This window comes from Eptesicus fuscus, chromosome 15 (assembly GCF_027574615.1).
Source record: "Eptesicus fuscus isolate TK198812 chromosome 15, DD_ASM_mEF_20220401, whole genome shotgun sequence".
NCBI lineage: Eukaryota > Metazoa > Chordata > Mammalia > Chiroptera > Vespertilionidae > Eptesicus > Eptesicus fuscus.
In genome coordinates, this window is record NC_072487.1 from 78,989,943 (window position 1) to 79,015,334 (window position 25,392).

General features: G+C 72.4%; 1 protein-coding gene across 1 annotated transcript; it reads left to right on the top strand.

Annotated features, from left to right (window-relative positions):
• Positions 1-1,357: 1,357 nt before the first annotated feature.
• ABCA2 (ATP binding cassette subfamily A member 2) lies at positions 1,358-25,100 on the top strand. The gene is made up of 47 exons (XM_054726801.1): positions 1,358-1,505; positions 4,624-4,717; positions 5,698-5,809; positions 5,900-6,063; positions 6,554-6,681; positions 6,889-6,999; positions 7,264-7,482; positions 7,826-8,181; positions 8,574-8,733; positions 9,314-9,442; positions 9,551-9,718; positions 9,790-9,886; positions 10,854-11,027; positions 11,098-11,200; positions 11,279-11,393; positions 11,512-11,702; positions 11,930-12,080; positions 12,158-12,362; positions 12,476-12,824; positions 12,898-13,110; positions 13,352-13,548; positions 13,650-13,832; positions 14,048-14,232; positions 14,549-14,669; positions 14,897-15,136; positions 15,231-15,437; positions 15,889-15,991; positions 16,093-16,412; positions 16,485-16,698; positions 16,780-16,885; positions 16,973-17,084; positions 17,163-17,223; positions 17,297-17,471; positions 19,564-19,679; positions 19,771-19,918; positions 20,321-20,444; positions 20,738-20,870; positions 20,961-21,078; positions 21,943-22,121; positions 22,209-22,350; positions 22,859-22,993; positions 23,088-23,191; positions 23,274-23,366; positions 23,492-23,594; positions 23,667-23,804; positions 23,879-24,085; positions 24,426-25,100. The coding sequence occupies exons 1-47, from the start codon at positions 1,440-1,442 to the stop codon at positions 24,459-24,461; spliced, it is 7,305 nt and encodes a 2,434-aa protein (XP_054582776.1). The 5' UTR covers positions 1,358-1,439; the 3' UTR covers positions 24,462-25,100.
• Positions 25,101-25,392: the final 292 nt, after the last annotated feature.

Consider the following 25,392-nt stretch of genomic DNA (forward strand, 5'->3'; position numbering starts at 1 on the left):
TGAGGCGAGGCTGGGGGTGCCGACAGGGGCCCCAACAGCTCGAGCACCTGTGATGGGAGCTCAGGGCTTGTCGCTGCCCCGACTGGGGGTGGGCATCGGTGGGACAGGAAACTGCCCGCCCCCTCGGTGGCTTGTGGGAAAGGCCTGCCAGTGACTTCCGGCCCTGACCTAACGCACCCTCCCCCCACTGTGTGCTGACCGGGAGAAGGAAGTGTCCTCAGGTCACAGGGTAGGGTGGGTGGGGGGTTGTGCCCACCACCTGCCCCAGCTGCCCCAACTCCCACTTCACAGGAGGAGCTGGGAGGGGCTGGGAGCTGCAGCTCCCCACCCCCAGGTCTGCCGTTCAGTGTACGCGTGACCGCTATCTGCACCCCAGATACTGGCCATCACAAGACCCACCGTTCCCATGCACAAGTGGGGAAACTGAGGCCGGGGAAGGGCATCAGAGCCACTACTGGCTCCCATGGTACAGGGGCTGGCCTGCCCTCTTCTGCCCCCTGTTGGCCACCTGGGGAATTGCCCCTGTAACCTCCCCCTCCAGCCGGCCCAGGCTGCACAGCCCTCCAGCAGGCACCCGGCCACCGCTGCGGACTCACTGGATCCCAGACGCCCGTGCAGGGGCCCGGCTGCCCTCGGATGTGGGGAGAAAAACGAGCCACGGAGAGGGGCAGCCCCGTTCCCCCAGCACCCGCCTTTCCCCGCTGCCGGGCAGCTCCGTCCCTTCCCTTCTTCCCGTGACCGGGGAGCAGCAGCCCGGGCCGCGCCCAGCCAGGCCCATCCGTCCGGCCACTGGGTGGCCCAGCAGCTCGCTCTCCAGGAGCCGCCGGGCGGGATGTGGGTTCCTGAAGCCTCGAGGGCAGAGGCGACTTGCCCAGGCGGGATCTCCATCCAGGGCGCGCTCTCCCTGCCCCAAGCGAGGCACCTGCCGGGCTCCCGCCGCAGGGGCTGGGCCCCGGGTCTGAGACGTCAGGCGGACGGACATCCCTGCCTCTGGGGCCGCGAGGGAGGCGGGCGGAGGCCGTGACCTGGCGGGGCTGAGCCTCCCCCAGCGGCCCCTCAGGGCGCCCTCGGGCCAGGCCCCTCCCGGGCGCCTCCGCAGGAGGGGATGGAGGTCGCACGCGGGCCTGTGACCCGGGAGCAGAGCGCCCTGGAGGGATGCGTCTCGCGGATCTGGGTTCAGACGTGGGCGCTCCTGTCATCGCCTGGCGAGGCGGGCGGGACGGCGGGCGCAGCGGCGCCTTTAAGCGGGGGCGGCGCGGGCCGGGCGGGCGCGAGTGGCTGTCGCTGTTCCGCGGGGCGGAGCCAGCGCGGAGCCGGTCCGGACGCGAGACCCCGCCCCCGCGCGGGGGATGCCGAGCGGCGCGGCGCACGGGAGGGCTCGCGGGGCGCACGGAGGAGCTGGCCGGGCGCGGAGGCCGGAGCGCGGCCCCGCCGTCGCCATGGGCTTCCTGCACCAGCTGCAGCTGCTGCTCTGGAAGAACGTGACGCTGAAGCGCCGGAGCCCGGTGAGCGCCCCGCGTCGGGCCTGCGGGCCCCCTCCCCGCTCCCCGGGCTGGCGGCGCGCTCCCCTCCCCGCGCGCACGGGAGCGGGCCGGGCGCGCGCGGACCCCAGGCGGGCGCGGAGGATGGCGCGATGGGGCGGCGGGCCGCAGCCCCCTCCCAGGCGGGCCCCGCGCGCCCCTGCTCCCGCCTGGGGGCAGGGGGGACCCCGCCGTGCCCAGCCCGCCGCCCGCGCCCGCTGACATTCGCGGCGCTCGGCTGAGTCACCGGCGCCCTCCGCAGCGCTCTCCCGGCCGGTTCGGAGGCGGGGGGCAGGCGGCCCCGCCACTGGGGTCGCAGGAGGCCCTGGCGCCCGGGACAGAGGGCTGGGCTGGGCCTCGACTCAGCTCCGAGGCTCCGTGGTCTCGGTCCCCGAAGCCCCGCAGGGACCCGCCGCTTCCCTCCCCGCACTGTCCTCTGCCCTTGGCGGCCTCCCCCACCCGTGTCCACCCCCCCTGGCCCTAGAGCTCCCTCACCCCCGGGAATGCCCTTGTGTCCCTGCACCCTTGTGTCCTTTGGGGAGTCCTCCCCGAGGCGGACCCACTCTCTTGCCCCCTGACCCAGCCTCCTCGGGGCCAGGGGTGCTGTTGGGGGCTGTGACCACCGGACTCCCCAGCTCTTGGGCTCAGGGCGGCAGCTGTCAGGACGGAGCCTGGGTGAGGAGCAGGGCCGGGATGGTGTGAATGGCGTCAGGCTGGCCCTCACCGGCCAAGCACCAGGGAGGCCCCGGCAGGCAGCTTGGGTTTCTGAGTGGGCCCTGGGGACTTTCCACACGGAGCCCGGCGCAGGCCAGGGTCCCGAGAGGGGCCTGGGGGCGGCACGCTCTTGCCCACCGGGGCCCAGGAGGCTCCTGTCTCGCCTGGCCCTGGGCCCTGGGCCGACAGCTCATGCACCACGGGAACCCGGGGCTGCGGGCCGGGCAGCGTGGCCGTCATCCCGCGGGCTGGGGCCTGGCAGGAGTCCCCTGAGCACCTGGCCCTGGCTGAGAGCCAGGGCTGGGCACACTCCCTGCCAGGCCGCCCCGGGCTGGCTGCCGCCGGGTCAGGCCTGCAGCCCAGGTAGCCTCGGGGCAGCTGCCCTGCCTCAGGTTTTGGGTCACCGCGGACAGCGGGGTGGGCTCAGGAGAAGAGGGGGGACTGGGTTGCATTAGTATCAGCCCCCCAGCCTTGGCAGGAAGGGCCCCCTCCCCCAGGGGCTGCTGGGAACAGGGGCTGGTCAGGCCAGGTGGAGTCCTTGGCCTGTGGTCGCTGGCACAGGTGAGAGAGGCCCCCCAGGCTGGCCCCGGGGTGGCCTCTCCCCTCTTAGCGGTTCGGGGGTCTCCCCTGGGGCCGCAGGATGCTCTGGTGGAGGGACTGGGTTCCTGTCACCAAGCCGCGGGGGGAGGCATCACCTCCATCCTCAGGTCTCGCCTGTTCTGCCCTGGACCCCACAGGAGGGGCTCAGGCCTGGGGTGGGCACCCAGGTCCTGGGACCACATGGGGGCACCGGCATGGTCTCGGGAATAGGAGTTTGACCGCCTTGCAAGCCCCCGGGTGGGATGCCCAGGTGGGGCTGGACCGGCGCTGCCGCCCGTAACCAGATGCCCCTCGAGCCACCCGCCCTCAGGCAGGCCTCTCCGCCTCCCAGCAGCCCGTGTGCAGCGTTGCTATAGCGATGAGGAGGCAGCAGGTCTGTTGCTGCAGTTACCCTCGGGAGGTGCCCCATGGCAGGGCGGGTGTGGGTGGGGCTGGCGGGCTATGACCCCGGCCTCCGGAGTGGCCGCTTGCACACGCCGCCCTCGCTCTGTGCGCATGCCGGTGTGTGGCACGCGCCCGTCCCTGGCCCCGTGGGTGCCCACGATGTCTCCTTGGCCTGCCCTGGGCTGGATCCTGGCTCGGGGCGGGGTGGAGACTGGCACGGTCTGGGGGGGCGGGGGGTGTTCCAGACCACAGAGCTCTATTGTCAAAGGACAGTAAACACAGCAGCAGCCGCCCGCCCGGGGCTGGGCTCGCACCCTGGGCCGGACGGAGCGCCCGGGGCAGGGGCTCTGAGGCCTGTGTGTGGTTGGGGGCGAGGAAGAGCGGGTGGGGGTGGGGGTGAGACAGGAGCCCCTTCCACTGACCAGGCGGGTGGAGCCCGGGTCCCTGCAGTTCCCACCCAGAGGGTCCTGGCGGGCTCAGCCTGGTGCCCAGCGTGGGTGGCAGCGGCCCAGGGTGGGCCGGGCGGTTGCTCCCACCCGAGCCGCCTGGGGTGAGGGGAAGGGGCCGGGCAGAGGAGATGTGGGTGCCTGGGGACTGGGGGGCTGACAGACCCTGACCAGGTCCTCGCGGAGGCTCAGGCCCCCCTCAAGCCTGGCCGCGCCTCTCTAGGCCTGCCGGTGGGGAAGGAGACGAGCTGGCGCATGCCTGGGTCCGAGCGGACGGCACGCTGGCTGACCGTCCCTGCTGGCCCTCCGTGTGGCCAGCGGAGCCTGGGCTGGGGCTGGGGGACCGTTTCTCACGTGGGCCAGACAGTACTCACTCTCTTGCCCTTCGAAGAGGCCGCTAAGGGCCCGGCCGGGTGGCTCAGCGGTGGAGCATCGACCTATGAACCAGGAGGTCTGGGCTCGATTCCCGGGCAGGGCACAGGCCCGGGTTGCGGGCTCGATGATCCCCAGTGTGGGGCATGTAGGAGGCGGCCAGGGATCCTCTCCCTCTCTGAAATCGATAAAAATATGTTTAGCCGAAACCGGTTTGGCTCAGTGGATAGAGCATCAGCCTGCGGACTGAAGGGTCCCAGGTTCGATTCCGGTCAAGGGCATGTACCTTGGTTGCAGGCACATCCCCGGTGGGGGGTGTGCAGGAGGCAGCTGGTCGATGTTTCTCTCTCATCGATGTTTCTAGCTCTCTGTCCCTCTCCCTTCCTCTCTGTAAAAAGTCAATAAAGTATATTTAAAAAAATATATATGTTTAAAGAAAAGAAAGAAAGAAAAGGCCTCTAAGGAAGGGACGCCCGTGGCCCCGGGAGCCCGTGGAGGCAGGGCCGGCCCGCGGGGGGCGTGTGCCTGGGGGCGGGGAGAGGGGGTCCCCTCTGGCCAGGCCGTGGCCTCACACCCGCCCCTTGCAGTGGGTCCTGGCCTTCGAGCTCTTCATCCCCCTCGTCCTGTTCTTCATCCTCCTGGGGCTGCGGCAGAAGAAGCCGACCATCTCGGTGAAGGAAGGTGAGGCGGGGGCGGGCCCGGCACCTTGGTGGGTGGCAGGCAGCCCGCACCGCACCACACACGCATGTCCTGTGTGCACGTGGCCACATGTGTGTGTCCCGGGTCCCACAGGCGCCGCCCCCCCCCCATCTGTGAGCCTCACCCCTGAGTGGTCCCTGGCCACGCCTCGTGGCCGGGCTGGGGGTGTGGCCGGCCACGGTGACCAGATGTCCTCACTGTTCTCCTCTGTTCTGTTCTGCCCCTCCCCCCGCATGGTCTCTGTCCTCCTCCGCCGCCCGCATGCAGTCAGTAAGTGAGCGGCCGCCTCCTCCCTGCTGGCCCAGGCGCAGCCGCAGGGTGGTTTTGGGGGGCCTCCTGGTGCGGCTTGAGCACCCCCCACCCCCGCTTGCATTAACAGCCTTTCCCAGACCTGCTGGGTCCGGGGGAGCCCCCTGCCCACTGGCAGGGACCGCTGGCCCGGGGAGGGGGAGGGGGCGGGGTGCCGGGCGCACAGGGCTGGGCCTCGGGGCCAAGCTCCCCGGGGTTCCTCTCTCTGTGGGGTTGCCTGGCGCTGTCTTGCGGGGCTGGGGCACCAGGCATTCTCCCCTCAGACCCTGGCGGGCTCCTGCATTCCCTCTGCTAACCAGCTGGCCACAGAGGTCAGAGGTCGCTGCCCAGCTGGGGACTCACAGGCTCCCCCGGGCTTGGTGGGCCCTGCCGCGCCTGTGTTTTGGGGGGAGGAGGGTGTCAGGGCGTTTGGGCCTTGGCCGGCCGAGGGAAGAAGGATGCTCTGGGAATTGTGGGGAAGGGGTGGTCAGGTGCCTTCCGACCTCTGACCTGCTGGGTCATTGGCACTAGAACTCTCGGCCCTCGGTTCCCCGTCTGCTGCCTGAAACCGCTCCTCCCTCCTGACTTTCTATACGTTTCTCTCCTCGGCCTCTGTCTCCCCCTCCTCCTGCCCCCCCCCCCCCTGGCCTTCTCACCTGCCCTGTCCCCGCCAGCCTTCTACACGGCAGCCCCCCTCACCTCCGCCGGCATCCTGCCCGTCATGCAGTCGCTGTGCCCCGACGGCCAGCGGGACGAGTTCGGCTTCCTGCAGTACTCCAACTCCACGTGAGCCCCCCAGACCCCTCTCCTCCCCACCCCCACCCCTGGAGCCCCACCCCGCCGGGCGCCGGTGGCTGACCCCAGCCCCCGCTGCAGGGTCACCCAGCTGCTCGAGCGCCTCGATCGCGTGGTGGCCGATGGCAACCTGTTCGACCCCAAGCGGCCCAACCTGGGCTCGGAGCTCGAGGCCCTGCGTCAGCACCTGGAGGCCCTCAGCTCGGGCCCCGGCGCCGGGAGGAGCCACCTGGACAGGCCTGCAGGTGCGCCGGGCCGTCCCCGTGCGTGTGGGGTTCTGGGGTCAGCGGGTCAGAACCCCAGCCGGTGACTTCCTGCCTCGGCTGGGACGGGGCCGCGGGCCCTCCGTGCCGTCCGCACTGGGGTGTCGCAAGGATGTTTGCAACACGCAACCCCACGGCCTGGTCGGGCGCTGACCTCCCTTCCCGTAGATGGTCACGTGAGCAGACGACAACAGCCAGCACAGCAAGAGCCGTTCAGTGCGGATGAGTCAGGGCTCGACCTGTTTTTTGGGTCAGATCAGCAGAAAGGGCCTGTTTGGTGTGCGCAGGGTTTCAGTCGCTGCTTTAGGCCACGAGGCGGGAGGTCGGAAACTGCTGATCTAAACTCCTCCCAGTTCCCAGGGGACCCCGCTCAGGTGAGCCCGGCCCGGCCGCCGCGTGGCTGAGCCGTGGGGCCGGGAGCTGGGCCCTGAGCCGGTCCCGCTGGCCCTCAGCCCCGTCCTCTCCTGTCCAGTGTCCTCCTTCTCGCTGGACTCGGTGGCCCGGGACCCAAGGGAGCTGTGGCGTTTCCTGACGCAGAACCTGTCCCTGCCGAACAGCACCGCCCACGCCCTGCTGGCCGCCCAGGTGGACGTGCCCGAGGTGAGGCGGGGAGCCTGGCAGTGAGCGTGTGTCTGCTGGTGTGTGTGTGTGTGTGTGTGTGTGTGTGTGTGTGTGTGTGCAGCCCCAGGCCTGGCACCTGCTCTGCCATCCCCTGGTGGCAGGGCTGGGGTAGGGGACGTGCTGGGCTCAGAGGTGGCCCTGGGGCCTGGCGAGAAACCCCAGCCCGAGCCGTGCCCGCACCCCCAGGTCTATCGCCTGCTATTGGTCCCTTCGCCCGCCCTGGGCGCGGAGTCAGTCCTCCCCCGGGGTCCGGAGCCGTGGGGCCGCCTGCAGACCAGCTCCCTGGCCCGGTTGGAGGTGAGGGGCCTGTTGGTGGGGAGAGGGGCTGCTGCCTACCTCTGGGGGGGGTGCTTCTGCCCGGGGGGTGCAGGAGGGGCCTGGGGTTTGCGGCTGGCCTGGGAGGGGGAAGGCAAGATGGGGATGTGTGTCTGCCCTGCCCGCTGGAGAACCGGTGAGCTCAGACCTGGCACAGGGGGTGGGCAGCGAGGCCTGAGGCCGGCGTGGGCGGGGCCTTGGCTCCTCTTGGTGGGGCTCCTTCCAGCCGTGCTCCTGCACCCCCAGGAGCTGCTGGCCGCCCCCGCCCTCCTGGAGCAGCTCACCTGTGCCCCCGGCTCCGGGGAGCTGGGCCGGATCCTCACGGTGCCCCGGGGGCAGCAGGCGGCACTGCAGGGCTATCGGGACGCGGTCTGCAGTGGGCAGGCCGCCGCCCGTGCCCGGCGCTTCTCTGGGCTGGCCGCCGAGCTCCGGGACCAGCTGGACGTGGCCAAGATCGCCCGGCAGGTGAGGAGGCCCTGCTGCCAGCTGGCCCCGGGCGGGTGCCGGGCGGGAGGAGGCGCCAGGGCCCCTGCAGGGTCCTGGCCGCGTGGGGGGTGGGGCGTGCCTGTGCCTAGGCGTCCTGCACCTCCGGTGATGCCAGGCCTCACCCCGCCCCCCGCCCCGTGTTCTCGCCCCCCGTCTCTCCCGCCCCCAGCCAGGGCTCCCCCACCTGCAGGCTGCAGACTCCCTCCGCCCCTCGTCCCGCCCACCCCTTTGCGGTGTCCTCCCTGTTCCATCTGCCCCCAAGCGTCCATCAGCCCCCGCCCCTGGTCCCTGCCTGTGCCCACACGCCCCCCCGTCTCCCCAGCTGGGCCTGGACACCCCCAACGGCTCAGCCCCCCAGCAGCCGCCGCCCCCCCGGCGGCTGCAGGCGCTGCTGGAGCACTTGCTGGACGCGCAGAAGGTGCTGCAGGACGTGGACGTGCTGTCGGCCCTGGCGCTGCTGCTGCCCCAGGGCGCCTGCGGCCGCCCGGCTCCCGGCCCCCCGGGCAGTCCTGGCGGGACAGCCGACGGCACGGGCGCGGGCTCCAACACCACGGCGGAGGACGGCGCCCCGTCCGCGGCGGCCCCCGCCGCCTCCCCCCCGGAGGCCCTGCAGGGCCAGTGCTCGGCCTTCGTGCAGCTCTGGGCCGCCCTGCAGCCCATCCTGTGCGGCAACAACCGGTAGGCGGGGGCGGGGACGGGGTGGCCCAGGTCTGACCCCGCTCTGCCTGCCTTACTGCCCCCCCCCCACTCCAGGCCTCACTGGGCACCTACACTGAGGCCCTGTCTCATGCCCACCCCCACCCTCACGCGTGTCCCCCGCCCCCACCCTCACGTGTGTCCCCCACCCCCACCCTCACGCGTGTCCCCCACCCTCACGCGTGTCCCCCGCCCCCACCCTCACGCGTGTCCTCCACCCCCTCACACGTGTCCCCCACCCCCACCCTCACGCGTGTCCCCCACCCTCGTGTGTCTCCCATCCCCACCCTCATGCGTGGTCCTACACCCTCACTCTCACACGTCCCCCACCCCCACCCTGATGCATGTCCCCCACTCCCTCACGTGTGTCCCAGCACCATTGAGCCGGAGGCCCTGCGCAGCGGCAACATGAGCTCCCTGGGCTTCACGAGCAAGGAGCAGCGGAACCTGGGCCTCCTGGTGCACCTCATGACCAGCAACCCCAAGATCCTGTACGCGCCCGCGGGCTCGGAGGCCGACCGCGTCATCCTCAAGGTGTGGGCTCGTCCTGGGCTTCCAGCCGCTGTTCTGGGCGGGAGCCAGAGGAGCGGGGGAGGGTCCGCAGGCTGGGATCCCACAGGGACGGTGGGCGGATGGAGGTGCAGGGGGACGCAGGGCTGGTGCGGGGCAGGAGAGGCCGCGGGCGGCAGCCTTCCAGGGCAGCGTCCAGGGGGCCGGAGGGGGCCAGGCAGCTGGGGGGCTGGAGGCGGGCCGAGGGCGGGGGTCCATGGCCAGCCCCCGGGAGGCGCCCCGTCCGGAACAAGGAGAAACCAGGGCTGGCAATGGCCCGGGGACGAGATGAGGACCAAGCGCCAGGGCTGCTGAGGGCTGCAGGGGTCTGAGGAAGGAGCCGGGGAGGTGGAGGAACCGGACCCCAGCTGGCCTGGAACGGGGCGCGGGGCCGAGCGAGGCAGGGTGAGCTGCAGAAAGGCCGGGTGGGGAGGGCTTGGAGCCAGAGTCGTTGTCGGTGGGGACTGGCCAGTGCTGGTGCCCGCGGCGGGGGAGGGGAGGGGAGCGCCCCGCGCTGGCCGAGTCCTTGCGTGAGTCCCATGCCCCGTGCCCTCCCCCTCTGCAGGCCAACGAGACCTTTGCCTTTGTAGGCAACGTGACCCACTACGCCCAGGTCTGGCTCAACATCTCGGCAGAGATCCGCAGCTTCCTGGCGCAGGGCCGGCTGCAGCAGCACCTGCACTGGCTGCAGGAGGTGCGGGGGGCGGGGCGGGGCGGTGGGCGGGGCGGTGGGCGGGGCGCCCACTCTGTCCTGGGTGGTGGTGGGCGTGGGCCACCCTCCGATGCCGCCTTGCACCCCCAGTATGTGACGGAGCTGCGGCTGCACCCCGAGGCGCTGAACCTGTCCCTGGAAGAGCTGCCGCCGGCCCTGCGCCAGGACGGCTTCTCGCTGCCCAATGGCTCGGCCCTCCTGCAGCAGCTGGACACCATCGACAACGCAGCCTGCGGCTGGATCCAGTTCATGTCCAAGGTGGGCGGTGGGCCAGCCCCCGGGGGCCCCGCTGCTGCCCGGGGCTGGCTCCGACGATGCCCCTCCCCCAGGTGAGCGTGGACATCTTCAAGGGGTTCCCCGACGAGGAGAGCATTGTCAACTACACCCTCAACCAGGCCTACCAGGACAACGTCACCGTGTTCGCCAGTGAGTCCGCCCTGACCCCTGCTCCCCGCCCACCCCCTGCACCCCCACCTGCAGCCCCACCTGCTCCCCTCCTGCAGCCCCACCTGCACCCCCACCTGCAGCTCCACCTGCTCCCCCACCTGCAGCTCCACCTGCACCCCCACCTGCAGCTCCACCTGCACCCCCACCTGCAGCCCCACCTGCACCCCCTCCTGCAGCTCCACCTGCTCCCCTCCTGCAGCCCCACCTGCTCCCCCTCCTGCACCCCCACCTGCAGCCCCACCTGCTCCCCACCTGCACCCCCACCTGCTCCCCCACCTGCAGCCCCACCTGCACCCCCAGCTGCTCCCCCCCTGCACCCCTACCTGCTCCCCCTCCTGCACCCCCACCTGCAGCCCCACCTGCTCCCCTCCTGTACCCCCACCTGCAGCCCCACCTGCTCCCCTCCTGCACCCCTACCTGCTCCCCCTCCTGCACCCCCACCTGCAGCCCCACCTGCTCCCCCTCCTGCACCCCTACCTGCTCCCCCTCCTGCACCCCCACCTGCAGCCCCACCTGCTCCCCTCCTGCACCCCCACCTGCTCCCCTCCTGCACCCCCACCTGCTCCCCTCCTGCACCCCCACCTGCAGCCCCACCTGCTCCCCTCCTGCACCCCCACCTGCTCCCCTCCTGCACCCCTACCTGCTCCCCCTCCTGCAGCTCCACCTGCTCCCCCTCCTGCAGCCCCACCTGCTCCCCACCTGCACCCCCACCTGCTCCCCTCCTGCAGCCCCTCCTTTTTCAGTCTCTCCCCATTCCAACCCCACCCCATACCCTTTACCCCCCAAGACCCCGCCCATCACAGTTCCACTCTCACAGCCCCACCCCCTTGGCTCCGCCCCTTCCTGAGCCCCACCTCACCCACTCCTGCCCCGGCAGACCCCACCTCAGGTCTTGCCCCTCTTCCACCCGCCCCTCCCCCCTCCCCTGCCCCTGGTCCGGTCCCAGGCGTGATCTTCCAGACGCGCAAGGACGGCTCCCTGCCGCCCCACGTGCACTACAAGATCCGCCAGAACTCCAGCTTCACCGAGAAAACCAACGAGATCCGCCGGGCCTACTGGAGGCCGGGCCCCAACACGGGCGGCCGCCTGTACTTCCTCTACGGCTTCGTCTGGATCCAGGGTGAGGGCCGCCCGGGCCCGGGGTGGGGGGGGGAGGCCCCGTGCACCTGCTGATGGCCGACCCCCCGCAGACATGATGGAGCGCGCCATCATCAACACCTTCGTGGGACACGACGTGGTGGAGCCCGGCAGCTACGTGCAGATGTTCCCGTACCCCTGCTACACGCGGGACGAGTGAGTGCGGGGCCGGGGCTCGGGCAGGGGCGGGGGCGGGGCCCGCGCCCACCTCACCCTCCGCCCCACCCATCGCAGCTTCCTGTTTGTCATCGAGCACATGATGCCGCTGTGCATGGTGATTTCCTGGGTCTACTCGGTGGCCATGACCATCCAGCACATCGTGGCCGAGAAGGAGCACCGGCTGAAGGAGGTGGGGGAGGGCCGGGGAGGGGGGAGGGGTGCCGAGGGGGAGATGGGAGTGGGGGGAGGCCGCGGCGGGCCCCGCCCCCCAGCCCCGCCCACGGCCCCCGCCCGCCCTCCGGCCGCAGGTGATGAAGACCATGGGCCTGGACAACGCGGTGCACTGGGTGGCCTGGTTCATCACGGGCTTCGTGCAGCTGTCCATCTCGGTGACGGCGCTCACCGCCATCCTCAAGTACGGCCAGGTCCTCATGCACAGCCACGTGCTCATCATCTGGCTCTTCCTGGCCGTCTACGCCGTGGCCACCATCATGTTCTGGTGAGAGCCTGAGGCCAGCGGCGGGTGCCCTCGTGCCCGCCCAGAGAGTGCGGAAACAGCCCGGCCCAGAATTCCCCGGTGCCCCGGCAGGGACCGCCCCGGGCTACCGGCTCAGTGCCAGGGCCGGGCGTGCAGGGCCGGGCGTGCAGGGCCGGGCGTGCAGGGCCGGGTGTGCAGGGCCGGGTGTTGGGCCGGGTGTGGCTGACAGCCGTGGCTCCCCTGCCCAGCTTCCTGGTGTCCGTGCTGTATTCCAAGGCCAAGCTGGCCTCGGCCTGCGGCGGCATCATCTACTTCCTGAGCTACGTGCCCTACATGTACGTGGCGATCCGGGAGGAGGTGGCGCACGACAAGATCACCGCCTTCGAGAAGTGCATCGCGGTGAGGGTCCTGTCGGGGCGGGGGCGGGGCGGGTCTGGCCTCCGCCGCCGGCACTGACCCGGCGTCCCCTCCCTCAGTCCCTGATGTCCACCACGGCCTTCGGCCTGGGCTCCAAGTACTTCGCGCTGTACGAGGTGGCAGGCGTGGGCATCCAGTGGCACACGTTCAGCCAGTCGCCCGTGGAGGGCGACGACTTCAACCTGCTCCTGGCCGTCACCATGCTGGTGGTGGACGCCGTGGCCTACGGCGTGCTCACCTGGTACATCGAGGCGGTGCACCCAGGTACCTGCCCGCCCTTGGGAGGGGTGGGAATGGGGCGGGCTGCGGCTCCCTGGAGGGGACGTGGCCCGTGGCCCGTGGCCCCGGTCAGCCTCCCCTCCTCTTCCCGCCCCCAGGCATGTACGGGCTGCCCCGGCCCTGGTACTTCCCGCTGCAGAAGTCCTACTGGCTGGGCAGCGGGCGGACGGAGACCTGGGAGTGGAGCTGGCCCTGGGCGGGCGCCCCCCGCCTCAGCGTCATGGAGGAGGACCAGGCCTGTGCCATGGAGAGCCGGCGCCTGGGTGAGGAGCCCCGGGGCATGGAGGAGGAGCCCACGCACCTGCCGCTGGTGGTCTGCGTGGACAGGCTCACCAAGGTGTACAAGAACGACAAGAAGCTGGCCCTCAACAAGCTCAGCCTGAACCTCTACGAGAACCAGGTGGTGTCCTTCCTGGGCCACAACGGGGCCGGCAAGACCACCACCATGTGAGTGTGTGTGTGTGTGTGTGGGGGGTCCCCGACTTGTGGGAGGCAGGGCTGTGACCTGCCCCTCCCCCAGGTCCATCCTCACGGGCCTGTTCCCGCCCACCTCGGGCTCCGCCACCATCTACGGCCACGACATCCGGACGGAGATGGACGAGATCCGCAAGAACCTGGGCATGTGCCCGCAGCACAACGTGCTCTTCGACCGGCTCACGGTGGACGAGCACCTCTGGTTCTACTCGCGGCTCAAGGGCGTGGCCCAGGAGGAGATCCGCCAGGAGACGGACAAGTGGGTGGGCGGGGCTTGGCGGGAGGGCGGGGCTGGGCGGGAGGGCGGGGCCAATGAGGGGCGGGGCCTGTGGGGCCAATCCAGGGTGTGGGTGGGGCCTTGGAGGGGCGGGGCCTGCATGGGGCAGGTCCAGGGGTGGGCGGGGACTTGTGATGGGGCAGGGCCAGCGTGGGGCAGGCCGGGTGGGCGGGGCTCGCGGCCGGGCGGAGGCTCCCATTGGCCGTCCGGTTCTGCCCGCCAGGATGATTGAGGACCTGGAGCTCTCCAACAAGCGGCACTCGCTGGTGCAGACGCTGTCGGGCGGCATGAAGCGGAAGCTCTCGGTGGCCATCGCCTTCGTGGGCGGCTCCCGCGCCATCATCCTGGACGAGCCCACCGCCGGCGTGGACCCCTACGCTCGCCGCGCCATCTGGGACCTCATCCTCAAGTACAAGCCGGGTGCGTGGGGCGCCGTGCGGGGGGGCGGGGGGTGGGGGGGGGAATGGGGGTGCCCCTGCCCGGCCCCGCCCACCCTCCCTGACCCGACCCCGCCTCCCCAGGCCGCACCATCCTCCTGTCCACCCACCACATGGACGAGGCCGACTTGCTGGGGGACCGCATCGCCATCATCTCGCACGGGAAGCTCAAGTGCTGCGGGTCCCCGCTGTTCCTCAAGGGCGCCTATGGCGACGGCTACCGCCTCACGCTGGTCAAGCGTCCTGCCGAGCCCGGCGGCCCCCCAGGTCTGCGCGGCCCTGAGCTGGGGGACCCCTGCCCGGGACCCTGTGCCCAAGGCGAGGGAGGTGGAGGGCTGCCCCCACCTTGCCCCACAGGCCCAGGAGGCCTGGTCCGGCCTGGCTCGCCCTCTCCCGAGGCCCCCATCTTACCCGGCTGTACTCTCCTGGGGTCCCCCTCCCTGGCCCCCCGTGAAGCCCTCCCGTCTCCCCTCCCCTCCCAGAGCCCGGACTGACGTCCAGCCCCCCGGGGCGGGCCCAGCTGAGCCCCTGCTCAGAGCCCCAGGTTTCCCAGTTCATCCGCAAGCACGTGGCCTCCTGCCTCCTGGTCTCGGACACGAGCACGGAGCTCTCGTACATCCTGCCCAGCGAGGCCGCCAGGAAAGGGGCCTTCGAGCGCCTCTTCCAGGTGGGGGCAGGGCCCTGCGGGGGCGGGGCTGGCGGAGGGGCGGGGCCAGTTGTAGGTGGGGGCGTGGTCCTGGAGGGCGGGGCCTTGGCGGAGGGGCGGGGCCAGTGACAGAGGGGCGTGGTCATGGGATGGTGGGGCCTTGGCCGAGGGGCGGGGCCAGTGGCAGAGGGGCGTGGTCATGGGATGGTGGGGCCTTGGCCGAGGGGCGGGGCCAGTGGCAGAGGGGCGTGGTCCCGGGAGGGCGGGGCCTTGGCGGAGGGGCGGGCAGTGGAGGGCCTGGGCGGCCGCCTTCCGGCCTCACCCGCTCTTTCCCCAGCATCTGGAGTGCAGCCTGGACTCCTTACACCTGAGCAGCTTCGGGCTCATGGACACGACGCTGGAGGAGGTGTTCCTCAAGGTGTCGGAGGAGGACCAGTCCCTGGAGAACAGCGAGGCCGGTGAGGCCCAGCACCTCCCACCAGCGGGGCTCCGCCCCCCTTGGTGCTGGCCCAGGGTCCTGAGTGGGAACCCGGGCCTAGGACTCCCTGGGGTCAGCCTGGGTCGGGGGTCCTGGGTGTGAGAGGTCAGCCTGGGTCGGGGGTCCTGGGTGTGGGGGTGAGCATGGGGTTGGGGTCCTGGGCAGCCGGCAGGTGGCCGGCCACCCTGAGCCCTCCCCCTGTGGCAGATGTGAAGGAGTCGCGGAAGGACGTGCTGCCCGGGGCGGACGGCCTGGCCTCCTTGGGCGAGGCTCAGGCCAGCAACCTGGCCAGGTGCGCAGAGCTGGCCCGGTCCCAGGCCTCGCTGCAGTCTGCGTCCTCCGTGGGCTCTGCCCGTGGGGACGAGGGAGCTGGCTACGCCGACATCTACGGCGACTACCACCCCCTCTTCAACAACCTGCAGGACCCCGATAACGTCAGCTTGCAAGGTGGGGGGCAGCCAGGTGGGGCCGGGTGGGGTTCCCGGAGGGTGCCGGGGGCGGGGCGGCCGGCTCAGCCTCGTCCCCGCCTCCCCCCGTGCAGAGGCCGAGGCGGAGGCCCTCGCCAGGGCGGGCCAGGGCAGCCGGAAGCTGGAGGGCTGGTGGCTGAAGGTGCGCCAGTTCCACGGGCTCCTGGTGAAGCGGTTCCACTGCGCCCGCCGCAACTCCAAGGCGCTCTCCTCCCAGATCCTGCTCCCCGCCCTGTTCGTCTGCGTGGCCATGACCGTGGCCCTCTCCGTCCCCGAGATCGGTACGGCTGCTCGGCGGGCAGAAGGGCATCGGCTGGCTCTGCCCGCCTCCTGAGCCCCGGGGGACCTGCCCCGCTCAGTCAGGGTCTGGCATTCCGTCTGAGCCTGGCGGGAACACCTGGGATTCCGGCCTCTCTGGGGCTCAGACTTTACGGGTACTGGGAAGAGGGGGGTCTGGCCCGGCCGGGTGGCTCAGTGGTTGAGCGTCGACCTATGAACCGGGAGGTCACAGTTTGACTCCCGGTCAGGGCACATGCCCGGGTTGTGGGCTCCATCCCTAGTGTGGGGCGTGAAGGAGGCAGCCGATCCGTGATTCTCTCTCCTCATCGATGTTTCTATTTCTCTCTCCCTCTCTGAAACCAATTAAAGTATTTTTTTTTTTAAAGAGGGGGTCTGGGCCCAGGGCAGCAGGCGGGCAGCCAGCACCTGCTCAGGCTCCCTGCACCCCCGCAGGTGACCTGCCCCCGCTGGTCCTGTCGCCCTCCCAGTACCACAACTACACCCAGCCCCGCGGCAACTTCATCCCCTATGCCAACGAGGAGCGCCGCGAGTACCGGTGAGCTGCCCGCCAGGCGGCCGGGTGGGGGGGCCTGCGTGGAGCGCCAGGACGGGTGGGCGCGCACCGCCCACTCGGACTCCAGCTGCGGGTTCTCCCAGATTCCAGCTGTCCCCGGACGCCAGCCCCCAGCAGCTCGTGAGCACCTTCCGGCTGCCGTCCGGCGTGGGTGCCACCTGCGTGCTCAAGTCCCCGGCCAACGGCTCCCTGGGGTCCACGCTGAACCTGAGCAGCGGCGAGTCCCGCCTGCTGGCCGCGCGCTTCTTCGACGGCATGTGCCTGGAGTCCTTCACGCAGGGGCTGCCCCTGTCCAACTTCGTGCCGCCCCCGCCCTCCCCCGCTCCGTCCGACTCCCCGGTGCCCCCGGACGAGGACCTGCCACAGGCCTGGAACAGCTCGCTGCTGCCCACGTCCGGGCCAGGTACCGGTTCTCGCGGCTGCCTGCCCCGGGGCGAGGGGTAGAGCGGCCCGCTGACGGCCGCTGTTTCTGCAGAAAACTGGACGTCGGCGCCCTCGCTGCCACGCGTGGTGCGGGAGCCCGTCCGCTGCACCTGCTCCGCCCAGGGCACCGGCTTCTCCTGCCCCAGCGGCGTGGGCGGGCGCCCGCCCCAGGTGCGGGTGGTCACGGGCGACATCCTGACCGACATCACCGGCCACAACGTCTCCGAGTACCTGCTCTTCACCTCCGACCGCTTCCGGCTGCACCGGTGAGCGGGCGGGCGGGCGGGCGGGCGGCGGGCGAAGTGTCTCCACCCCGGCCGGCGCCTCAAGCTCCCGACCTCGCGCAGGTACGGAGCCATCACCTTCGGCAACGTCCAGAAGTCCATCCCGGCCTCGTTCGGCGCCCGGGCGCCGGCCATGGTGCGGAAGGTGGCAGTGCGCCGGGCGGCCCAGGTGAGCAGCGGCCCGGCCCCGGGGGACCCCGCCCTGACCTGAGGTCGGCAGGACCCACGGGCTCTCGGGGTCTCTCTGTGCCCCCAGGTTTTCTACAACAACAAGGGGTACCACAGCATGCCCACCTACCTCAACAGCCTCAACAACGCCATCCTGCGCGCCAACCTGCCCAAGAGCAAGGGCCACCCGGCCGCCTACGGTGAGCGGGTGCGGCGGGCGGGCAGGCGGGCGGGGCGGGCGGCGGAGCAGCCCTGAGGCTGTCCTTCCTGTGCCGCAGGCATCACCGTCACCAACCACCCCATGAACAAGACCAGTGCCAGCCTCTCCCTGGATTACCTGTGCGTGCGGGCGGGGGCGGGCCCGGCGGGGGGCTGGGGCGCGGGCAGGGCTGAGGCCGCCTCGTCCCCCCAGGCTGCAGGGCACGGACGTGGTCATTGCCATCTTCATCATCGTCGCCATGTCCTTCGTGCCGGCCAGCTTCGTGGTCTTCCTGGTGGCCGAGAAGTCCACCAAGGCCAAGCACCTGCAGTTCGTCAGCGGCTGCAACCCCGTCACCTACTGGCTGGCCAACTACGTGTGGGACATGGTGCGCCGCGCGCGTGGCCGGTCGGGGTCCCCTTGACCCCAGACCTCTGGCCATCCCGTCCCTGTCAGCTTCCAGGCCCCTCACCCCTGTCCCCGGGCCCCTCACCCCTGTCCCCAGGCCCCTCACCCCTGTCCCCGGGCCCCTCACCCCTGTCCCAGGCCCCTCACCCCTGCCCCCAGGCCCCTCACCCCTGTCTCCAGGCCCCTCACCCCTGCCCCCAGGCCCCTCACCCCTGTCCCCAGGCCCCTCACCCCTGTCCAGGGTCCTCACCCCTGTCCTGGGTCCTCACCCCTGTCCCCGGGCCCCTCACCCCTGCCCCCGGGCCCCTCACCCCTGTCCAGGGTCCTCACCCCTGTCCCAGGCCCCTCACCCCTGTCCCCAGGCCCCTCACCCCTGTCCCCAGGCCCCTCACCCCTGTCCTGGGTCCTCACCCCTGTCCCCAGGCCCCTCACCCCTGTCCCCAGGCCCCTCACCCCTGTCCCAGGCCCCTCACCCCTGTCCCAGGCCCCTCACCCCTGTCCCCAGGCCCCTCACCCCTGTCTCCAGGCCCCTCACCCCTGCCCCCAGGCCCCTCACCCCTGTCCCCAGGCCCCTCACCCCTGCCCCCAGGCCCCTCACCCCTGTCCTGGGTCCTCACCCCTGTCCCCAGGCCCCTCACCCCTGTCCTGGGTCCTCACCCCTGTCCCAGGCCCCTCACCCCTGTCCTGGGTCCTCACCCTGTCCCGGGCCCCTCACCCCTGTCCCGGGTCCTCACCCTGTCCCAGGCCCCTCACCCCTGCCCCCGGGCCCCTCACCCCTGCCCCCGGGCCCCTCACCCCTGCCCCCAGGCCCCTCACCCCTGTCCCCAGGCCCCTCACCCCTGTCTCCAGGCCCCTCACCCCTGTCCCCAGGCCCCTCACCCCTGCCCCCGGCCCCTCACCCCTGTCGCGGGCCCCTCACCCCTGCCCCTGGGCCCCTCACCCCTGCCCCCAGGCCCCTCACCCCTGTCCCGGGCCCCTCACCCCTGTCCCCAGGCCCCTCACCCCTGTCGCGGGCCCCTCACCCCTGCCCCCAGGCCCCTCACCCCTGCCCCCAGGCCCCTCACCCCTGTCCCCGGGCCCCTCACCCCTGTCCCAGGCCCCTCACCCCTGTCCTGGGTCCTCACCCTGTCCCAGGCCCCTCACCCCTGTCCAGGGTCCTCACCCCTGTCCAGGGTCCTCACCCCTGTCCAGGGTCCTCACCCTGTCCCAGGCCCCTCACCCCTGTCCTGGGTCCTCACCCCTGTCCCCAGGCCCCTCACCCCTGTCCAGGGTCCTCACCCCTGTCCTGGGTCCTCACCCCTGTCCCCAGGCCCCTCACCCCTGTCGCGGGCCCCTCACCCCTGCCCCCAGGCCCCTCACCCCTGCCCCCAGGCCCCTCACCCCTGTCCCAGGCCCCTCACCCCTGCCCCCAGGCCCCTCACCCCTGTCTCCAGGCCCCTCACCCCTGTCCCAGGCCCCTCACCCCTGTCCCCGGGCCCCTCACCCCTGTCCCCGGGCCCCTCACCCCTGCCCCCGGGCCCCTCACCCCTGCCCCCGGGCCCCAGGCCCCTCACCCCTGCCCCCGGGCCCCTCACCCCTGCCCCCAGGCCCCTCACCCCTGCCCCGGGCCCCTCACCCCTGCCCCCAGGCCCCTCACCCCTGCCCCCAGGCCCCTCACCCCTGTCCCGGGCCCCTCACCCCTGTCCCCAGGCCCCTCACCCCTGTCGCGGGCCCCTCACCCCTGCCCCCAGGCCCCTCACCCCTGCCCCCAGGCCCCTCACCCCTGTCCCGGGCCCCTCACCCCTGTCCCAGGCCCCTCACCCCTGTCCCGGGCCCCTCACCCCTGTCCCGGGCCCCTCACCCCTGTCCCAGGCCCCTCACCCCTGCCCCCGGGCCCCTCACCCCTGTCCCAGGCCCCTCACCCCTGTCCTGGGTCCTCACCCCTGTCCCCAGGCCCCTCACCCCTGTCCAGGGTCCTCACCCCTGTCCTGGGTCCTCACCCCTGTCCCGGGCCCCTCACCCCTGCCCCCGGGCCCCTCACCCCTGCCCCCAGGCCCCTCACCCTGCCCTCACCAGCCCCCCTGCTCTGGTAGCTGAACTACCTGGTCCCGGCCACCTGCTGCATCATCATCCTGTTTGTGTTCGACCTGCCGGCCTACACTTCGCCCACCAACTTCCCTGCCGTGCTCTCTCTCTTCCTGCTCTACGGGTAAGGGCGGGGAGGGGCCCGGGGAGGGGGGAGGGAAAGAGGGAGTGGGGGGCCAGGCCACGGGGTGACCGCGCCCGCCTCTCGCCTGCAGATGGTCCATCACCCCCATCATGTACCCAGCCTCCTTCTGGTTCGAGGTCCCCAGCTCGGCCTACGTGTTCCTCATCGTCATCAACCTTTTCATCGGCATCACGGCCACCGTGGCCACCTTCCTGCTGCAGCTCTTCGAGCACGACAAGGTGGGGGGGGGGGCGACAGGGTGGGGGGGGCGACAGGGTGAGGGGGGTGAGGGGGCGACAGGGTGGGGGGGGCGACAGGGTGAGGGGGCGACAAGGTGGGGGGTGGGGGGGCGACAGGGTGGGGGGTGGGGAGGCGACAAGGTGGGGGGTGAGGGGGGCGACAGGGTGGGGGGTGGGGGGGCGACAGGGTGGGGGGTGGGGGGGCGACAGGGTGGGGGGGTGAGGGGGCGACAAGGTGGGGGGGGTGACAGGGTGGGGGGGTGAGGGGGCGACAGGGTGAGGGGGTGAGGGGGCGACAAGGTGGGGGGTGGGGGGCGACAGGGTGGCCAGCGGTTGTGCAGGACGTGGCAGGCTGAGGGGCTGTGGCCCTGCCTGTGACCCCGTGACCCCGTGACCCTCCAGGACCTGAAGGTCGTCAACAGCTACCTGAAGAGCTGCTTCCTCATCTTCCCCAACTACAACCTGGGCCACGGGCTCATGGAGATGGCGTACAACGAGTACCTCAACGAGTACTACGCCAAGATCGGTGCGCGGGCGGCCGGGGCACAGGGCCCTCACAGTGGGGGGTGGGACAGGGTGGGGCAGCAGGGCCTGTGGGATGGGGGCGTAGACAGCATGTGCTCAGCCCCAAGATTGGGGACGTCCAGGAGTGGGGGCAGGCGGGGGGACGTCCAGGAGTGGGGGGCAGGCGGGGGGACGTCCAGGAGGGGGGGCAGGCGGGGGGACGTCCAGGAGGGGGGGCAGGCGGGGGGACGTCCAGGAGGGGGGCAGGCGGGGGCTCGCGAGGCCCCGGCCCCGCCCTGAGCGGCTGCCCCGCAGGCCAGTTTGACAAGATGAGGTCCCCGTTCGAGTGGGACATCGTCACGCGGGGGCTGGTGGCCATGGCGGTGGAGGGCTTTGTCGGCTTCTTCCTCACCATCATGTGCCAGTACAACTTCCTGCGGCGGCCGCAGTGAGTGGGGCGCCCGGGGGTGCGGGGGGTGGGGGTGGGGGGTGCAGGGGGTACAGCGGCGGCTGGCGGCACACGGCCCCTCCTGTCCAGGCGCATGCCCGTGTCCACCAAGCCGGTGGAGGACGACGTGGACGTGGCCAGCGAGCGGCAGCGGGTGCTGCGGGGGGACGCGGACAATGACATGGTCAAGATCGAGAACCTGACCAAGGTGGGCCTCGGGCACGTGGGGCGGGGCCGGGAGGGGTGTGGAGGGGTTGGGGGCGGGGCCGGGAGGGGTGTGGAGGGGGTTTGGGGCGGGGCCGGGAGGGGTGTGGAGGGGGTTGGGGGCGGGGCCGGGAGGGGTGTGGAGGGGGTTGGGGGCGGGGCCGGGAGGGGTGTGGAGGGGTTTGGGGGCGGGGCCGGGAGGGGTGTGGAGGGGGTTGGGGGCGGGGCCGGGAGGGGTGTGGAGGGGGTTGGGGGCGGGTTGGGAGGGGTGTGGAGGGGGGTTTGGGGCGGGGCCGGGAGGGGCGTGGAGGGGGTTGGGGGCGGGGCCGGGAGGGGTGTGGAGGGGGTTGGGGCGGGGCGGGAGGGGTGTGGAGGGGGTTGGGGGCGGGTTGGGAGGGGTGTGGAGGGGGTGGGGGCGGGGCCGGGAGGGGCGTGGAGGGGGTTGGGGGCGGGGCCGGGAGGGGTGTGGAGGGGGTTGGGGCGGGGCCGGGAGGGGCGTGGAAGGGGTTGGGGGCGGGGCCGGGAGGGGTGTGGAGGGGGGTTGGGGCGGGGCCGGGAGGGGTGTGGAGGGGGGTTGGGGCGGGGCCGGGAGGGGTGTGGAGGGGGGTTTGGGGCGGGGCCGGGAGGGGTGTGGAGGGGGGTTGGGGCAGGGCCGGGAGGGGTGTGGAGGGGGGTTTGGGGCGGGGCCGGGAGGGGTGTGGAGGGGGTTGGGGGCGGGTTGGGAGGGGTGTGGAGGGGGTTGGGGGCGGGGCCGGGAGGGGTGTGGAGGGGGTTGGGGGCGGGGCCGGGAGGGGTGTGGAGGGGTTGGGGGCGGGGCCGGGCTGGCGTCGGCCCCTCCGAGCCCCTCTGAGCCCCTCTGCGCCCCCAGGTGTACAAGTCCCGGAAGATCGGCAGCATCCTGGCCGTGGACCGCCTGTGCCTGGGCGTGCGCCCCGGCGAGTGCTTCGGCCTCCTGGGCGTCAACGGCGCGGGCAAGACCAGCACCTTCAAGATGCTGACGGGCGACGAGAGCACGACGGGGGGCGAGGCCTTTGTCAACGGGCACAGGTGCTGCGGGCACCCGGCGGGCGGGCGGGCGGGCGTCTGGGCGGGCGGCGGTGGCGGCGGCGCCGTGCTGACGGCCTGCGTCCCCAGCGTGCTCAAGGAGCTGCTCGAGGTGCAGCAGAGCCTGGGGTACTGCCCGCAGTTCGACGCCCTGTTCGAGGAGCTCACGGCCCGCGAGCACCTGCAGCTCTACACGCGGCTGCGCGGCATCCCCTGGAAGGACGAGGCCCAGGTGGGGGTCTCCTGGGGGGCGGGGCCGGCAGGGAGGGGCGGGGCCGCCTGGTGAGGGGGCGGGGCCGGCAGGGAGGGGCGGGGCCGCCTGGTGAGGGGGCGGGGCCGGCAGGGAGGGGCGGGGCCACCTGGGTGAGGGGCGGGCCGCCTGGGTGAGGGGCGGGGCCGGCAGGGAGGGGCGGGCCGCCTGGGTGAGGGGGCGGGGCTGCCTGGTGAGGGGCGGGGCCGGCAGGGAGGGGCGGGGTCGCCTGGGTGAGGGGGCGGGGCTGCCTGGTGAGGGGCGGGGCCGGCAGGGAGGGGCCGCCTGGGCGAGGGGCGGGGCCGCCTGGGTGAGGGGCGGGGCCGGCAGGGAGGGGCGGGCCGCCTGGGTGAGGGGCGGGGCCGGCAGGGAGGGGCCGCCTGGGTGAGGGGGCGGGGCCGGCCGCCTGGGTGGGGGGCGGGGGGGCGGGCCGCCTGGGTGAGGGGCAGGGCCGGCAGGGAGGGCGTCTCTGATGGCTGCTCTCGCCCAGGTGGTGAAGTGGGCCCTGGACAAGCTGGAGCTGACCAAGTACGCGGACAAGCCGGCCGGCACCTACAGCGGCGGCAACAAGCGGAAGCTGTCCACGGCCATCGCCCTCATCGGGTACCCCGCCTTCGTCTTCCTGGTGAGCCTGGTGCCGGGGCCCTGCCTCTTTTCTGGGCGAGCCCAGGAGGGAGGTGGCAGGTAGGGGTGCAGCCGCTAAGCCTGCGCCCCCCCAGGACGAGCCCACCACAGGCATGGACCCCAAGGCCCGGCGCTTCCTGTGGAACCTCATCCTGGACCTCATCAAGACGGGGCGCTCCGTGGTGCTGACCTCGCACAGGTGTGCCACCCCCCCCGGCCGCCCTCTGCCCTCTGCCCGCTCCGCCCTCTGCCCCGTGCCAGCCTGTGCCCCTCGCCCGCAGCATGGAGGAGTGCGAGGCGCTGTGCACGCGGCTGGCCATCATGGTGAACGGGCGGCTGCGCTGTCTGGGCAGCATCCAGCACCTGAAGAACCGGTGAGTGAGCGGCGGGCCGTGGGGTGCGGGCGGCGGGCCGTGGGGTGCAGGCGGCGGGCCGTGGGTGCGGGGTAGCGGGTGGCTGCTCTGGGCAGCGGGGCTCTGGCCATGGGCCCGTCCGGCAGGTTCGGGGACGGCTACATGATCACCGTGAGGACCAAGAGCAGCCAGAACGTGAAGGACGTGGTGCGATTCTTCAACCGGAACTTCCCGGAGGCTGTGCTCAAGGTGGGAGGACCCGGGGGGGGGGGAGGGGGGCACGGCCCACGCGACCTCTGACCTCCCGATCTCCGCGCCCAGGAGCGGCACCACACCAAGGTGCAGTACCAGCTGAAGTCGGAGCGCATCTCGCTGGCCCAGGTGTTCAGCAAGATGGAGCAGGTGGTGGGCGTGCTGGGCATCGAGGACTACTCCGTCAGCCAGACCACGCTGGACAACGTGAGTGCCCGGCCCGGGGCGCCGGCCGCTGGCCCGCCCACCCCCGCCCACCGCCCGCCCTCTCTGCCCGCCAGGTGTTCGTGAACTTTGCCAAGAAGCAGAGCGACAACCTGGAGCAGCAGGAGACGGAGCTGCCCTCGGCCCTGCCGTCCCCGCTGGGCCGCCTGCTCAGCCTGTTCCGGCGCCGGCCCGCCCCCACCGAGCTGCGGGCGCTGATGGCCGACGAGCCCGAGGACCTGGACACGGAGGACGAGGGCCTCATCAGCTTCGAGGAGGAACGGGTGAGCCGGGCCTGAGGGGTGAGGGCGGCCAGGCTGCGGGACGGGGGCCAGTGGCCACGGGGACGGAGGGACCCCTGTGCTCGGGACAGACTGCACCTGGCAGGGTGGGCACGGGTGGAGCAGACAGGCCCCCGCGGACCCTCGAGACCGGGAGGCTGAGGGGGCCTCAGCGATGGCAGGCAGGGGTGGGGGCACCGGACTGAGCAGAGGCCGCACCCCCTGGGCAAGGGTGGGGAGGGGCAGCGTGGGGAGGGGGAGAGCATGCCCGGTCCTGGGTCCTGGGGCCGGGCACTGCTGGGTGCCGGGTGCCGCCCGAACCTGCCCGTCTGCCGTCTGCCAGGCCCAGCTCTCCTTCAACACGGACACACTCTGCTGACCGCCGGGCGCCGGCTCAGGACACACCGAGAGGACGGAACTCAGGAGGGGGCAGACTGGCCCGGTGCCCGCCCCGCAGGCCCTGGAGGGGGAGGTCCAGGACCAAGGGCTTCAGGCCCCTCCAGCCCCCGCCCCGGGCCAGGGCCGCCCTCCCCGCATTGTGCCAAAGGCCCGGGCTGACACCCTCACCCCGCTCTGCCTTAAAGCCTCGGGCCGGAGCCCCGGCTCTGCCCGCCCAGCTCTGCCCGCCACCCCTCCCCCCACCCTGGGGCCACCGGGGTGACGGCTGCCAGGTGCGCCCGGCCCCTCCCGGCCCCTCCTTTTTCTTACGACCCCTCGACCCCTCGCAGGCAGGGCTGGGCCGGGGCTGAGGGGCGTGCGTCCGGCCCAGGGCACCTACTTGCTGAGTTGAGGACCTGCTTTCGTATTGCCAGGTCCCCCCTGTGGGCCGGGCGGGGGCTGCCTCAGGGCAGAGGGCTGGGTACCAGGGATGGCGAAGCCGCCCCGCTGGCAGGAGAGGACAGAGGACCCCGCCTGACCCCCGCTGTCACTGCTCCCCACCCAGCTGCCCGCCTGCCGCCTGGAGCCGGACCTGTACGCAGCGCACAGATGTTTGTTTTAAGGAAATAAACAGAAAAGTCCACAGGCCCGTCGTGTGTTGGGGTGACGGGGCCCCTGGAGGCGGGCTTGTCTGCCTGTCTTGGGGCACCAGCCTGTGGGGGGAGGGGCGGGCGGGCAACAGGTCAGCTGGACGGCGGGGGGCTTCCACCCGCTACGCCCCGACACTGAGGGTGGGGAGACCGAGGCAGGGGCCGTCCGTCGCTCCCCCAGCACCTCAGCCTGGCTCGGCACCCAAGACCATGGGGTTTTCACGTGTGAGGCTCGGGGCCTGCCACCCCCCTGGGGCCTGTGGCGGGGCAGGGGGCGGGCTG